Source organism: Hemicordylus capensis, chromosome 1 (assembly GCF_027244095.1).
Source record: "Hemicordylus capensis ecotype Gifberg chromosome 1, rHemCap1.1.pri, whole genome shotgun sequence".
Classification (NCBI taxonomy): Eukaryota; Metazoa; Chordata; class Lepidosauria; order Squamata; family Cordylidae; genus Hemicordylus; species Hemicordylus capensis.
Window position 1 is genome coordinate 295,641,123 of NC_069657.1, and position 17,705 is coordinate 295,658,827.

The 17,705-nt window shown below is 41.4% G+C and overlaps 1 protein-coding gene across 7 annotated transcripts in view; it reads left to right on the forward strand.

Annotated features, from left to right (window-relative positions):
- Nucleotides 1-17,705, forward strand: part of FAM83B (family with sequence similarity 83 member B) — a 79,183-nt gene that overhangs the window by 9,021 nt on the left and 52,457 nt on the right. For 5 of the 7 annotated variants that reach the window (XM_053286420.1, XM_053286419.1, XM_053286422.1 and 2 more), the window contains one exon: nt 1,406-1,909. In XM_053286420.1, coding sequence (XP_053142395.1) covers nt 1,466-1,909 — 444 coding nt within the window. In that variant the 5' untranslated portion in view covers nt 1,406-1,465. Of the gene's footprint in view, nt 1-153; nt 220-1,405; nt 1,910-17,705 lie in introns of those variants that run through there. The other 2 variants (XM_053286424.1, XM_053286425.1) reach the window with 2 other exon arrangements.

Below are 17,705 nucleotides of genomic sequence, written 5' to 3' on the forward strand. Positions count from 1 at the left end.
AGAAATAGGTTAACCCTGTAACAGTTTATCCTAACTAGAAGCTTCTCCACAGTTTCAGTTTCAGTGCATCTAATCTCTAGCCATATAAATGAAATGTAGATAAGATCTAAATAATAATATACTGATGGCATCAAACTCCACCTTTCTGTACAGATAGAACAGGACACTGCCATAAGGGGAAAAGTCAGGAAGGGAAGAGAAATACATTTTATTTTATTGGTAGGTTATTTTGACTATATACAGTATTTATGCAGCTTAGATTGTTCTAGCAGTTTGAGGAAAGGATACAGTTTAGAAATTATGGAAGCAAAGCACCTGTGAGACCTGATGTCATGATGGAGGGGTGATAGATAGCCTTTTGTCATCATTTTCTCTTCCAGGAATGAGCAGAACTATTCAAGTATAGGTTTATAAACCTAGTCTCACAGCTGTGTCATCAACATTTCAAGATCAACAATATTAAAGGCCACTGTTAGGTCAATAGGATGCAATTATCATTCCTTATCAATCTCTAGGTGAAGATTGATGATCAAGGGCATGAGTGCAGGCTTTGACCACACCCCAGCCAAAACTAGACTTGGGCAGAGGTCTAGAAAGCTAATGGGACCCAGGTGTGTCACGAGCTGGTAGGCAATTGCTCTTTCTGCAGTCCCATTGAGGATGGGTAGAGACTGCTCAGTTTCCTGATTGTGGGGGGGGGGGGGGAATGAGGCAAATTGGGGGAAAGTGTTGGGCCATACGTGAGAAAAGGCTTTTAAAATGTTCAGTCACATTAATATCTATCTATTTGCATTTATAAACTGTGATGTCTGAACCTGGAAATGTTGGCTTATCCAGCTGGACTTTGCTCTGCTACCAACTTCAAATCTTGGTTACAGATGTTGGGTGGCAGAGGGAAGTCTAGCTGGGAAATCCAAGATTTTCATGTTCAGAAGTCACAAAATGGTGGCAACATGTTCCACTCCAGGAGTGCACACTGCCTGGGATCTGGTTGTTGATGGCACCTTACTTGTTGCCATTACATGTGAAGCTGCCCAATGTGAGTCAGGACTACATCACATTGAAATTAATGAGATGTAAATTGGTCATGACTAATGTGCTTCACTATTTCAATGGTGCTTAGTCATGATTAACTAGTCTAGATGTTGTCCACTGTGTTGACAATATTTTTGTGCAAATCACTATGCCATAGTTTCCTCACATGTAAAAGGCATATCTGAATGAATCCTGGTTTCCATGATTCTGTTAATACATGAATTTAAAGCTTCCTTAGCCATTAAAAAGTGGCTTTTTAAGTTAAAAAGTGATTAAATAAGATGTTTCCTTCTGTTCCATGTTATTCCTATATAGTATTGAAAATGGTTTAAATATATATTAAAATATTCTGTTCTCTGTTTTGTTTCAGATACATCCCATAGTGCATGAATGGAGGTTTAGTAAGTCTTGCCACTAAACAACTGTGAAAATGGAAACTTCATCTCTGCTGTCGTCTTTACATGATGAGTGCAGACTGGACAGTTACCTTGAACCACACTACAAGGAATGGTACAGGCTTGCTATTGATGCTTTAATTGAAGGTGGTTTAGAGGCCTACCAAGAATTTCTTGCCAATGAGAGATGTTCAGAGTTTCTAGCAGATGATGAGATCAAGCATATATTGAACACTGTTCAGAAAATCCCCCAAAATACAGTTTATGCTCCTGATAATGCTATTGATGATGCCTCTTCCTCGGGAACCTACTGGCCTATTGAGTCAGATGTGGAAGCTCCTAATCTTGACTTGGGTTGGCCCTATGTAATGCCTGGAATTTCTGGTGGTACAAATATTGAGCTACTCTTCCATCCTCCACGAGTACAACCTTTTACAATAAAGGAAACTATTAGAAAGATGATCAAAGAAGCAAGAAAGGTAAATATTTACATCCCCCCCCCAAAAAAACCAGATACCTATTGATAAATTAGAGAGATTTATTGTTCAGTCAATCACTATTGTGATATAATGATAGTTCGTATTTGCCAAGGTCTGCAAAAGATTCTCACACAGTTTATGAACTCCTATGAGAGAATCCTTGTGTATACTTTTCAGAAGTTTCTTGTCTATCATGGTTGCAAAACTAAAATTGGAAATGGAGTGGCAAAAATATCAAGGACTCAGGAAATGGAGATAAGAAAACCCAATTTTCTTGCATTCTTCAACTTACCCCCCCAATAAGTTCACAAAAAAGAAAAAATACAACCATGGCAAGAGAATCATAAACAATATTTGGTGGTGTGTGTATGTCACATATCCCTTTCAGTTCAATCTATTTCAGACCATGGGCAGTATTTCAGAATGAATGTTTTCCCATGGCATTGTATTTCAGTAAAGTATAAAAGGGAGGCATTGTGGTTTTTTTAAAAGAAGTCACATTTAATTATTCTTCCAGCATTATATTCAACATTATATTGGCAAGTGATCGTGTTTCTAGCACAGGTGGCCTTCATTATCCGCAGACTCTGTATCCACGATTTTACGTCTCTGCAATTGGGTCTTCAGTGGTTTTGAGTGGCCAGAAATGACCGAGAATTGACTTCCAATGTCACATTTGTCCACCATTTCCCAGCAGAGAGCCATTTTGTTGCTCTTAAAAAAAGGGTTTTGTGAATATTTGACCCAAGGTGTGTGTGGGGGCGAGGGGGGATTGCTGGATAGCTGGAGACCTGAAAAATAAGGCACTCTCCTTTTCCTCTCTGTTTCTCCCCTTTTTTTTTGGTCCTTTGTGGGGGGAGGGGGGTTTCGTAACCTAACCGCCCAATTCCCATTGACTCAAGGTTTCATTATTTGTGATTTCTTTATTCGTGCCTATAGGCTAGAACGGAACCCCCGCAAATAACGAGAGACACCTATATTTAACTATTAAGACCCTACCTATGACAGACAAATTGCAGTCCAACTGTTGATTTTCAGATCTATCTAACATATAGTTTCACATATCCAAGGAAAAAACAATAGTTAAAGTGTTGACCAAACTGAGAGTTAGATGTGGCATTCAGGGTCAATTAACTGATTCAATCCCTACAATGCGAGGAGTCAAACAAGGGTGTGTGCTTACCCCATTAATATTTAAATACTATATCAACTCAGTAGTACATCTTGATAAAAAAGAGTTCCACCCGCCTAAATTAGCACATAGGCATGTCTCACTTCTTCTGTATGCCGATGATATGATTATTCTTTCACGGTCTGTGGTAGGGCTAAGAAGAGCCCTAAAATCTTTTGCGCAATTCTCTGAGAAGGAAAAGCTGCTGATAAATTATCAAAAGATGAAAATAATTACCTTTGCCAGGAGAGTTAAAGACAATAGCTGGTACATCAATGGCAACAAAACAGACCAGGTACACTGTTTTAACTGTCTAGGAATAACCTTCCATTCTTCAGGTTGGAGAGATGCACACCTAGATTGTGCTTCACAAGTAGCACAGAAGAGTGCCTCGGCCATTATATCCTACTATCATACCAAAGGAGGGCGATATGTCCCTGCAATTTTGAAATTATTTGAGGCAAAAGTAGTGGCGCAGCTACTGTATGGTGCACAGTTGAGCCCTTACTTCAACCTTGCTCAGATAGAGACAGTGCAATCTAAGTTTTTAAGATCAATTATGCAAGCCCCTAAATGCATCTCTAATACAGCACTAAGATTAGAATTGGGAGTCATGCGAGTGGAAACTCGAGTGTGGATTACTACCCTTAACTATTGGCTGAAGGTGGTATTCTCACCAATGGGTCTGGCTCCACTGATGCTTGAAGATAGTTTTCAATCACAGTGGGAGTCAGTTGTTAAAAAAAAAGAAAAAGCTTCCCTTTTATGGCTTTTCCCTTGAAGTGCTGCAAACTATGAGTTACGAACAAGCAAAAAAGGCTGTAAAGCAAAGAATATTGGATATGGAATGGCAACAGGAGATAATCAAGGCCCCAAAATGATTTAAATCATGGAGACATGCTTTTAGCACCAAGCCAGCAAATTATTGTCAAGCCTTAATAACTTCCAAATATCATAGAGCATTTGCCCTGGCCCGCTTTGATGTGTTGCCCTCAGCAGTGTTATATGATAGATATGGTGGGATTCCTTATTCTGAACGTTACTGTCCATGTAGTATACAGGCCGTAGAGGATTTGGGTCATGTTTTATTATACTGTAATTTTTATAGGGATTCGCATGAATCATTAATTTTATCCTTGATTAAGGACTTACCAGGCAGAGGAGATGAAGCATATATTTTATTTCTCTTATCAGACCATCAAGCCCACATTACTCATAACGTGGCTTGGTTTTGTGTAATAGCAATGAATATACGATGGCAGCTAATGAGTAATCTACTATACAGTGGTCCCTCGACTTACAAACTACTCGACATAAGTATTTTTCGAGTTACAAACGGCAGTTTTAGATCCGGTTTTAGATGCGGTTTTTTCGACTTACAAATTTTTAGATGGGGTTTCCTCGACTTACAAATTTTTAGATGGGGTTTCCTCGACTTACAAATTTTACATGCGGTTTCCTTGACTTGCCTGCCTGTTTACTGCCTGTTTATTCTTGAAAAGAAATGTTCCTGTGCAGTTTGCAAGCCTTACTGGGGGTCTGGGTCTTTTTTCTAGGCTCCGGAACACATTAATCCGTTCCCAATGCATTCCTATGGGAAACCGCTTTTCGACTTACGAATTTTTCGACTTACAAATGTGCATTCGGAACGGATTAATTTCGTAAGTAGAGGGACCACTGTACTACTGTATATTCATAAAGTTATTGCAGCTGCATTATTGTATGGACCTATTTGTGCTTCGCCTCCCCACCCCCCTTCTTGCTTCTGCACTGGTCAAAGATTGTAATAAAGTTTAGCTATTTAGTTAAAGTGTTGGTGAAGTCTCATGGCCAGCTATATCACACAATAAAACATTCTTCCAGTATTTCTGAACATCTTCATGTTCCTGCTAGAAGTGAAAGAAAGTCTCATTACTTTGTTGACATCTCCTTCACATTGTGATTGATTTTACTGAAGTTTTAAATCACTTTTAATTGTTGTTGTCAGGAAACTAAGCATTCACTTACCTCTCCCACAGTAGAACCAGTGGCCAATATCTAGACTAGGGTTGTGCGTTTTGTATTTTTTTCTGTTTTGTTTTTGGCCCGAATCCGAAACACCCCCATTTTGTTCTTTGTTCGAAATCAACCAGTCCGAAACACCCCAATTTTGTTCTTTGTTCGAAATTGCAAATTCTGAATCTGAAACGTTTTGGATTTTAAAAAATGGCCTCAGGGAAAAACTAGTGGGTGGGGGTGGTAGTGCCTGATGGGTGGAAACTACCACCCAAGTTTCAGAGGAATTGGGCAAAGGGCTGATTTTTGGAGAATTTTTGAAGTATAGGATTTTTCCCATAGGGAACAATGGAGGTTTCAGAAAAAGTATAGCTTCATGTTGGGGGGGAAAGGGGTGGCCCAGAGCAGAGTAGGGTGGGTGGTAGTGTCCAGTGGGGGCAAGGAAGCTGCCAGAATTATTTCAAAGGAATTGGGCAGAGTGCTGATTTTTAAAGATGTAATGGAGTATGTGCGTCTGTAAAGTTCTTCCCCATAGGAAATGATGGACCTCCATAATTCCTGCCCCATAACTGCACTTGGGGGGCACCAGGGTGGCCCAGAGTGAGTGGTCGTGTAGAGCACATAGGGTGCCAACCACCCACATTGGTTGCTAACCCATGGGGTACTGGGTTCTGTTGTTTCTGAGATGTTTTGAGTGTAGATACAGATTCTCTGGTAGCATATGAGAGTGGATTCATGGTTTGTCGTTGAAAATCTCATATTCTACCAGAGAATCTACACTCAGAACACCTCAGAAACAACAGAACCCAGCACCCCATGGGTTAGCAACCCATGGGGGTGGTTGGCACACTATGTGCACTACACCACCACTCGCTCCCAGCCACCCCAGTGCCCCCCAGGTGGAGTTATGGGTCTGCTGAAACCTCAATTATTCCCTGCGGGGGGGGGACCTTAAAGAAGCGTAAACGTCAACAATTCCTACGAAATCAGCCCTTTGCCCTATTCCTTTGTAATCTGGGTTGTGGCAGGCACCCCTTGGGGCACTACCACCTGAACCACTCTTTTGCCCCCAAAGCCCCCTTTCTGCCCCGAATCCACCCCAAATAACATCAACAACAGCAGAGCTTTGGGAAAAATCAGGCAGATTTCCAAAGGTCATGCACATCCACATCCCCCCCCCATCTGAAATGCAATTGATCTACACACAACAGTGTGAAACAACAACAATGAAATGTACACTGCCCCACTGGCCAATGGCGGTAAATGCACTCTCCCCCACTAGCCAATGAGGGTAAAATTTACCCTTAAATTTGCTTAAAAGGAATAAAGAGGCAATTGCCAGCAGATCAGCCCATGCTTTCGCTGGCCAGTCTGCAGGCTGGAAGGGCTGGAAACTCAAACAGATGTCAAAACTCAAAATGGAGACTAAAGGAGAAAGACTTTTTGCAATTGCAAAATAGAGTTCCAAAACAGCCGAAACAACAAAACATTTTGTATCCGAAACAGGGACGTTTTGTTTTGGCTACAAAATTTTCTGTTTTGAGCACTGGGTGTTTTGTTTTGGCTACAAAACAGCTGAAATGGCCTGTTTTGTGTCTGAAACGAAACGCACATCCCTAATCTAAACTAAACTTCCTCAGACACAGCAGCTTTTTACATTGTGTGAGGGGGAAAAGGCAAGTTTCAGCAACCCCTTGATCCTTTTCCAGCCACATGTACTCCCAAAACTATCCCTCTGAGGGCCCACCAACAGTCAGGTTTCAAGAGGCACAAGTGACAGCAGAGGGAAATAGTTTGCCAAAAATTGCACCACCCATTTCACACAGTGGAAAAACCTGGCACATCCATGAAGGCTAGTCTGCTAGTCATAATGATCAGTGAGATTTAAAAGTGATTAATTTAGGATGAATTGTAGAAGAGATTTCAAAAATCAGAGTGATCAGTTGTGAAGTAGGGAGAGGTGGGAAAGCTATACACTTTATGTAAATTTGCATTCACTTGACATTGCTATTGCGATATGGTATGTGTTTCTTTATGTGGGTACGAATTTTGATAACAATGCATGTTGCACATATTCGCATATTAAATGAATCTGTCTTCTACTGAGTCAGACCACTGGTCCATCTAGCTCAGTATTGTCTACAATGACTACCAGCAGTTCTCTGAGGTTTGAGGCAGGAGTTGTTTCCAGCCTACTGTATTCTATCTAATAAATTATTGTGTTTTGTTGTTTGGAAGTTTGTGCTAAGGGGGATTCTGTAGGGATCCTTGTTGTGGGCAGCGTGGAGTCCGAAAGAAAAAGGGAGGGAAAGGAGGAGGAGAAAATGGAGTTGTTTCTGGAATAAAGTCTTAGTTAAATCCACATAAGATCATTTTATGTTTATGAGAGAAGCAATTATAAAACACACATGTACGCTATAATTGACCAGTAACTCATCCCTCAGTGTTGCTGAATTAAGATAATCCTTTTCTCCTGCAATGGCATTATTATTTTATTCATTTGTTATATTTTTATCCTGCCCTTCAGGTTAAAACATCTTGAGTCTGGCTTACAATAGTTTTAACTATCAATAGAGAACAGCACAGATTCACTGAAAATGACAGTCTAGTTTTTGCTTGCAGTGTATAGTTGGAAAATCTGAACCAATGTAATTTGCTAAAAGACAAGGCCTCTCCCAAAAGCAGGATGTCTGGAAATTCTAACCTGCATTTCCAGACTCCCTCCACCAGCATATGCTCCACAGTGAAAATTGCAGTGCTTTTTTTCATGGACTACCCAAACCAGTGAAATTAGGTGAAAGAGCAAGGCCTATCTCAAAAGTATTTATTACTTAAGTTATTCTAATCAGTGGAGCCCCTACATTCCCATGGTGCTTGATGAAGTACGTCAAGTCTGTGTATTTATCTTATCTTGTATAATCCCTATCTCTGCTTTTTTCCTCTCGATGTAACGTTTTAAAAACTAGGGAACATATGCCTCCTTTTGATGGCATTTTATGCATACACAGCACCTACTAGCCTGCTAAAAGAACCTAATTTATTTCAATGGAAGGAAACAATATGCAAATATTTTAGGAATGCTCCTGATGCCTGCTGCTTTATTAACGTTTTAGCTTAATTTTTTATTAATGTAATGTTCAATTCACATTCACTTTAATGCCCCATTATTTGCGGATTCACTACCTACCACCTACCACCCCTATGGAATGGAACCCCTTTGAATAATGGGGTTCTCCTGTACTCTTATGCCCACGTAATGCAATAGGGGTTTTTGATACCATGTTTATCAGTTAGCAAAAACTACGATTTTAAACAATATTACGTGGGGTGGGGGACGTGGATGAAACATTACAGGGCATTTAAGGCTGATCCCGCATGGAGTTACAGAACACTGAACACGTAGAGTACAATCTACCCTGATTTTGACTGGGGGTTGAAAAATGTGACAGACAGCAAGCTTATGACTACCAATAGACAAATTACTATCTTGAAGTTTTGGCATGCAGCACAAGGTTGTTCCCACCATCAGGCACTGTAGTGACAATTCCTGCTCCTATCAAACCATGTTTATGAAGCTAACTAAAAGAGGTGTACTCTAGTCTAGGATAGTCTTTTTCATGCATTTTCCATTGAGGGAATCCTTTCCACACTGACATGTCTGTTGAGTAACACCAGCTCCTCTACCATGGAATCCCAGTGCACTGTGGAGGATTCTGGTACAAGTTTTTGGGAAGAAAGGGAACGGAAACAGTGTAATTCAGTTTATTAAAGAATAGATTCCAATGTGTTTCGAGTAGTACAATTCTTCTTCAAGGGAAGTGGTTTACAGCACACAATACTTGACTTCACAGCAGTTTAGCTAAGCTGTTTACACTTCCCCTGAGAAGAGTTTTACTTGAAACTAGCTGGGCTGGGCACAGAGCATCTGCGCCTCTAGTTCGCTGCCGCTTTCTCCCCCCACTCCCTGCTGCCCCTGTTTTGCCCACCTGCCCCCGCCTGCTGGCTGTCGTCTTCCCCACCCGCTTGCCATCTTCTTCCCTCCTCGCTGCCCCCCTGCCACCGCCATCTTCCCGCCCTGCCACCTTCTTTGGCTGGCTGGCCACCAGCCCGCTGCCTTCTCCCACCCGCCACCACCTCGTACCTGCCGGCTGACCACCATCACTGTTTTCTCCCCCCATCACTGTCGCTATCCGGATAGCAGTTCACGAATTCGCAAGAGAGCTGCCGTGCATGGGATTAGTGATGGATATGCCTAAGATAAATTATAGCACATTGATATGGCCATGGGCCTCCAACATGAACTGAAAGTGTGCATTACTCCCCTGCAGCTGCACACTTCAGGGGAAAATCAGTAGCAGCAGGAAAGCTGTTCTTAAGGGAAGCTTATCTCCTCTTATTGGAAACTTAAGTTTCCAAGGAGCTTCAGGTACTGAGTGTGAAAACTTTTGTACTATCACATTTGGGAAAGGCCCCTCTATAACATACAAAAAGTTATAAAACCTATCTCAAAGCAAAATAATATTTGCATAAATAGAAAACCTATAAACAGTTGTGATCAGAAACTATCATTAAAAAGCTGGTAGTGGCTTTCTTCCTAAGGTAGAACTTTCTTTAGGAGATGAACATTGTATTTTATCAATTACCACATACATTACAGTTCAAGGAAGCTGCAGGAATTTAACAAGTGTGGACATTTAATCAGCCTTTTGGTGGAAACTCATAAAGACAGCAACTAGTGAAATATCTTTCAATAATTATACAGACACTTGGAGAGTTTTATACCATGATGAATTCTCCAAACCAATGCATTTGGGATACTTTGTTTATATCCTATATGGCACAAGTCTAACAGATATATGCTCCTCAGTGTTCTGACTTATTCAGTGGAAAAACATTCTCAAGGGAGTTTCAGAACATTTTTATTGTTCTGTGTTCTCAATTTCAGAAGACTATCAAGGCAGTGATTCAGGAATGGGAGATGGGGCACTTGACTTTGGAAGAAATAAATTAATGGAACCGTTTTCAATAAGGTTAACATCCAAGGATGTACCTATGTCGCTCTGGATGCTACTGATTGAAAAATATTTTTCATAATAGCCAATCAAATTTAATGAAACAGTACAGCAAGATTCTGGCTTCAGGATATGATCATGGTAGATACCTTTTGCCTCTTCACAGAAAAGCTGAACAAATGGAACCATAGAAGCTTCATTTGGATGCTGTCTCACAAGTTCTATTGCCTTTTGCTGCCTGTTGTCACATGCAAAAGTCATGCAGATTATGTCTCCAAAACCTAACAAGCTTGCAGAAACACCTGTTGATATCTGCAAGTCATTTGAAAATGGATTACTGGTATATGTCATATAATTTCATATGTCCCTGGAATTTATCATCAACTTATCACTTCCCATGATGCCAGCTTTTATTGCATTCTTTCAAAGAAAGACTGTTGCAAAAGCTCTGGAATCTTTGTTTTCAATTAACCTTTGTCAGTGCCACTCAGTCTAGAGTGAAATTGCAACCTGTTATTACACAGCAAAAGTGTAATACTTTGAAATGCCTCATATTTTAAAGATACTGTTCTTCTTTGGCTCAAGAGCAAAGTACAGCCTTCAACTTGATACGCTTGAGAAGTGGAAGAGTAGCACGATGACCACGATGACTGTGCTAGAGCACTCTGAAAATTCCACAGCAGTGTGAATCCTTAATGCAGCTGCAAGAAAAATGGACTGCTGTGTAGTTCTGCTTTAATGGTGAAAAATATGTAAACGTGATGAAGAAGATGCTTAGAACATGCACATTTTGCTGATTTTTAATTTAAGAAATGACCTTTAGACCAGTGTTCTCTCTAATTTTTTTCACCTGTGTGTGGAATGAGGTTTTTTTCCCCCTGGGTGGCGATATCAAGGCAGTGTATGTGCACATGCGTTCAGAGTGCAGCCTTCCTGATTCAAACTGAGTGGGATCAAAAATTAACTGAGCAGACATTAAAAAAAACACCTTGTGAGCGCAAGCACATGTGCACACCTTAGAGGGAACACTCCTTTAGACCTAGGTGCTCACTGGCTGATGTCCGTAGCAATGGTGCAATGATCCAACAAGAGGCTACCCTAGCAGTTGAGCATGCAGATGAGCGGGGGGGGCAATTTTTGCTGATCTTCCTTGCCTCCAGAAGTGCTTAGTGCTTTCCAGAAATATGTCTCTGAGGGTTGCACAGCCCTCAGGGACATTTCTAGAAGGCACAGAGCACTTCTGGAGGCAAGGAAGATCAGCAAAAATTGCTCTTCTCTTCCCACATATGCGTGCTTAACACTGCCAGAGGCTGCTGGGGAAGCCTCTGACTGCCTTAAGAAAAGGCTCCAGCTGCTAGGATGCAACTCATGCTGTGCCCTCTCTTCATTAGTCAGGATGTCACCCACCATTTTTACATTACGCGGGGGGGCGGGATTTTTCACTGAACACAAAGAGCTAGAATGTATTACATTTGTCTCCTGCTCTGGCCTATTGCTTGGAGGGCAATGAGAGTGTACCTGCCCACCTGCTGCATGCGCCCTCCCCACAATGCCCTGCATGAATGATGGGATAGCACATCTGAATACAGGTTATGTGCAAAAAAATCAAACATATCTCAGTCAAAATCATACAGTTGATTGTTCGATTTTATTTTTAAAAACATTGATAATTCTTTTGATCCATTAGAAAAAAGAAATACAAAGTTCTTATTCAGATCAGCTAAAATAGCACAGAAGTAGTCAGCAAAGTGGGTGTGTGCACTCTCACCGCTGTCTGTGATTGGCAAGTTCAAGCACTACATCTTTTGAATTTTTTTTAAAAAAATCTGTGGTATTGATGCCATCAGAAATTAAATTTTCCTTCAAATTCCATTTTCTGATGTTTGTTACAAAGCAAGATGTTCTGAAAAAAGTGGTTCCAGAATTATTTCTGTACTTTATTCATGATCATCAGTCTATATATTGCCTGAAGTATGAGTTTTTCCTTGAAAGTACAGTAATAGAAATTTTATGTTGACTTTTCATGGGAGTACAGGTCGAGTACCCCTTATCCAGACATCCAAAATCCAGAATGCTCTAAAATCCGGACACCATGCCATAAAAACAAGCAAATACACACAAAAACCCCCGCCTTAGCTTACTTTAAAAATGCAGTCAGGCTGCCTTCCTTAGGGCCAGGCCGGGCCATCTCACCACCACCGGCGCCTCTAGCCTCCTCTGCTCGCCGCTGCCATTGTTTTTTACCGCTGGAACTCGCAAGAGTTCCGCCTCACTGTATGTATTTATGGACGATTCCAAAATCCGGAACTTATCCGGTCTCAAGCAGTCCGGATAAGCGATACACAACCTGTATAATGTTACCAGGAAAGGTAACATCAAGGATGGCCAATCATACCTGATTATCAGAACATTGCAGAAGCCTTATCTCATTCATCTTCCCAACAACTTGATTGCTTGTGACTATATTGCTCCTCCTTTCCCAATAGGGAGCAAGGTCATCCAATGACTCTATGGCTGAGCTAGGGTTTAAGAACAGATGACACAAGTGAAGATTTGATGCTCTTTTAACACCTGGACCACTCTGGCTACCTTATTATACTGGAGAGTAGCTCGATCTTCTTTGTGATCTCAGTGAAATCCCACAGTTGGGTTTGTCTTCTCACAGAGCTAAGGAATTTTCTAGAGTTCTAGACAAACACAGAGGTGTGTTTGTGTACATGCTGCAAGAGGTGGGGTGAGAGCTTTCCCCTCAGATGTCTTAATGTTTTAACACCTGGCCCTCTGGCTCTCATATTGTACTGTATTATAGATGATCTCAGTCTTTTCAGACTCTTTTTTCTTAGAGCCTTGTGAAACAAACCAGGCAGGAAAAGACAGATATTTTATATGTGGGTCAAGCCCTCTCCTATCTGTCTAAGAGCATGGATTTCACTCAACCTCAATGCAAATGAAGTAAATAAATAATGTATAAGCAGAACTGCTCCTCATCATGCTCCACTCTCCTTCAAGCAGCAATAGTCACATCATGAAATTATCAAACTATAAGGCTATTCACATGACTGCTGGGCAGGGTGGAAGGCTGTGCCAAACTTACCTTTCTCCAAGAAGATCCTTTCACACTGGCGGGACATGAGGATTGTACTCCTACACAGCCTGTGCTGCTTGGAGCAGCACGGATCTCTGGATATCCCACAATGCACCCTGTGGTGAGTGCAGAGCATTGGGGGAATCCTCCACGAGTTGGGCGCTCTGGGTGCCTGTGACTGACTCCGTGTGTGCTTGGGCTGCATGCTGCCCGAGCTTCCACACAAACCCAGCGCCAGGGTTAAGGGTGCACTCACGCCCTTAAGCCTGGCTAAAGGCCGAGGTTAAAAGTAGGGTTAGGTTGGCGGGCAGTGCCAGGATCGGCCTGATCCCAGCGCTGCACATGAACAGCCTAACCTAGGTTGGGCTTCCCTAGCCTGGGTTAGGCTATATGCATGTTGTTTCACCTTCTGCTTTTTAAACAGAGATGTTTTGCAAGCACTGTTAAATTTGTGTGGCAGATCTCTGCTTCCAGTTCCAATCATCCCTTGTTTCTCCTATGAATAAATTTCTCTCTTCATCTATCTATCTATCTATCTATCTATCTATCTATCTATCTATCTATCATTATAATTTATTGGCCTAGCATATATGGGTGCTGCCTCTGAGGGTGATGGTGTTTTAATGGGATTAGTGCTTCTTAGTTCATATAAGAAATAAGGCTCCCCCCCTTTTGTTTTTTTTCCTACGATGACAAAACTCAATAAAATACCTTTTTTAAAAAATTGAAAAGGTATTGTTAAATTGCCAACTAATGATGAATCCATTCCATTATAAGAACGCAACAACATCAGGCTTAGTGTGTGGAAAATAAATGATCAGTTGTATTTTATAACATAGCTTACCACACATGATGCTAAAAGCCTAACACAGTAAATTATGCTGGACAGTAAGTATACCCCATAAAAAGATAGAATTGCCGGGCAGTAAAACGGTTATGAGAGAACAAAAAACAATGCGATTCAGCACTAGAGATGGAGCTGGTTTAGGGTAGCTGTTCATGGTGCTCCGCAAATTAAGGAAACATTGATTGTTTTCTTGTGAGACTATAAAAGCTCTCCCTTTATTGTCATGCTTCCCGGTTTTGTGTGTTGCTTGACTGGGCCTAGAGTTTCAGTTTACCCTCCTTATGCCTGCTAGAGAGACTAAAGTATGCCCCTGGTACAAATGAGCAATTTCCTTTGAGTAATGACTTCTTGGCTATCCCTCCCTTGTTGACCTTGGAAAAAACTGTGTACCAGATCTGGGAGCTGATATTGTATACAGTGAACAATCTTTGATGGATTTGAGATATGTACAGCTGATAAATTCTGTGGAGCAATGGGACTGACTTTACTTTTATGACTATCATGGCAGTAGCTGTTATCTAGTGGCGGCAGCTTGAAAATTCATTGTAACAGAACAGGAGGGAAGGGCTTCACTATTTGCCAAAAAGCCTGTATGCTCCATTTTCCTAATGGTTAATTTCTAACTGCAGTCACTTCCCCAAGACCCTTCCCAGTGAAAGGAAGCAGTGAAATTGGCTGGGCCTATGTGCAAACAGCTTCTGGTCTAGTAGGTTTCACTTCATGGGAAATGTACTTTTTAAATTAAAAGTGACAAATTCCCTTTAGGTATGTGCCCATATTTTCACAAACTTTAAAACATTAATTTAAAAAACAAAACCTGAAAGAAGTTCTAAAACTACGTCAGGCAAGAAGGAAGGTATGTATATGGGTGTGGGTTCACACAGTCGGGATCTTGGTTAGGACATTGAGTGGATGACTTGCCCAGATGTGATCCTAGATCAATAGCTAAGTCTGCAGATCTTGGGATTTCTGCCATGCACAGGTTCACATGATCACACTCATGTTGGCCAACCCCATTTAGCCATAACACTGTCATGAGAATCTGACACAATCTGCTAAGATTTTCACTGCCAAGCCCAAGAATGACTCTAACCTACCAAAGCTGCAGGGATGATTTCCCAAGACTTGAAATGTGGCAAAGGTAAATTAAATATGTCAGGCGTGTGAGAGAAGACAATGGCTGACATTATGATAACCACAGTGTGCATGCTTCTAACATCAGTGTGCATGCTTCTAACATCAGTGTGCATGCAGTGGTAACCCGCTGACTAGTTAATAGTCATGCTTCGAAAGCATGGGTACTCTTGTGCAAGGGTGCAAATACTTTGGAGCTGCCTCCCATGCTCGGGAGCATTCTGTTAGAACCAAAACACATCACAGAGAGTCAGCGATGTGTATCCACTCTAACAGCACTTCCGAAGCATGGGTATATGTGCTGTTGCAAAAGGTCCTCTGTGGCATGGCCATCTGCAATACCTCAGGCAATGACCAAAATGAGCAGGTGAATTCATATTAATGCAACAAGAGATGCTTAGCTGGATGTAGTTTTCAAATGAAGATAGTTAGTTTTTATGGATTTTTATTTTAAGCTGTTATGTGAATACCAGAAAGGAAGTTAACTACCAATGACAGTAAGACAACCACTTTACTTACAACAACAAAGCAAGAGAGCAGATATTGTACTTCAGCCAGGAGTCCTGGGAGTCAGCAGCAGCTCCTCTCTTACCGCACCACCAAAACACACCATGTGTGTTTGTGTAGGTCTGGCAGACTCCTCCAATGCACATAAAAGCTAGTTTCCCCTCCTTCATTAATAAAAGGACATCTAACATTTATGGAGTTAAGACAGCATTGCCTTGAATTTAAATTATCACAATTCTAGTCTAAGCTCAAATGATATTGAAGATAGCTGGCAAATAATTATGTTGAGAAGGTGAAAAAAACATTGCTTAAATGAATCCTTCATACCTTTCATCTGCAATATGTTTCCTTCTGGGTACAAACATTTCCTTTTAATAAAATTGCAGACTTTTACATTGCTTAATTAACAATACATCTGGTACAGGCAAACCTCGTTACTCATGGGGGTTCTGTCTGTTCCTCACCTACTACCGTGAGTAATGAAACAGCAAGGAATGAGGCATTGTGCCTATGGTAAAAGGGGGATTAGGTTCCAGAATGGGCCCAAAAGGTGGCGGCGGGGGGGGACGGGACCGCAAAAATAAATCTGTTGAATGTACACATGCTCCCATGTGCTCAGGAATGGCCTTCCCAATCCGCAAAAAGTCACAAAAAAAGTTTTGTTTTGTTTTTAAAGAAGTGAGCCACAAAATGGCTCTTCCTGACTCCTCCAGACAAAATAGCAGCCAGAAGTGACCTCCACAGTCACTTCTGGCCCTCTAGGAACCATGGATATTTGGGTTTTAACCCTTTCATATCTGTGGATAATGAAACTGAGTGTCAGTTATACACCCGTGAATACACAAAACCGTAGATATAGAATCTGCGAGTAAATGGCGTCTGATGCCAGTGCTTAGATCTAGTTAATTAAATGTACTGAGTTTAAAGAAAGCTGAAACGACACTATTTTTGCACGAGCTTGTATCTCTGCCAAGTTAAGTCAAAGAGAAGCAGTATTACTTTTTAAGTCAGAGAACTTCAAAAACACAAGAGATGTCTTCTATAGGCAATTTGCAGGCCCTGGCTATTTGTAATAGTTATTGGCAGCAAGTTCAACTGACCAGAAGAAAACTTTAACCTTGTGCTTGTAACAGCAACATTATGTGTAAGCAGGTGAAGCTTGGCACAGCATGCAGAGGAATGTCATCCTTTGCTAATTGCTATAGCGCAAGTCACTGCTAAAAGCACAGTGACAGACCGGTTGAAAAGCTGGCAACCCTAGCAGTGAGGAATTTCATCACATGCAGTCCTATATGAAACAAGATGCTATTTCTCTCAGCAAGAAGAACTGTCTTACAAAAATATGAGGCAACCCCTCCCACCTCTAAGCTTCTGTCTTCTTGCAGCAAAGGTAACCAGTGCAGAGAAACAGGTTTCTCTGACTGGATTGCTCTTCTGCATTTCATTCCTTGTGTGTAGGAGGGTACTATGGGGGAAACCCTGAATCCAGAGGTCCAGTGAACATAAAAACAGAACAGCCCTGCTGGATCAGGCCCAAGGCCCATCTAGTCCAGCATCCTGTTTCACACAATGGCCCACCAGATACTGCTGGAAGCCTACAGGCAGGAGTTGAGAGCATGCCCTCTCTCCTGTTGTTACTCCCCTGCAGCTGGTACTCAGAGGCATCAGTTCTGATCACTGAAAGGGGAGGAAAGAAAAGTGAATGAAGGCACCATTCCTATCCACCCGACAGGGGATCACCACTGTCAGCTGTTCACAGTCTGGGTATGTCTGTGTTGGGGGGAAGATCCTTGCATGCATGAGCAGGCACTTGGCTCACTGTAGGTGCAGGGAGTGGGGTGGTTAGATTTCGTTCATAGGCCAAAAATCCATTAGTTGATTGATAAGCAGATTGAAGTTGTTCCTTATACATTTTTCTTGTAACATTTAAGTGAGAAAAATATAACCAGATAAAGTCAAGGCATTATGTTCTATGCACAATATTTTGCACTTCAGGTTTGGGGGCATTATTATTTCAACACTTAAGAATTTTTATAACAAAAATT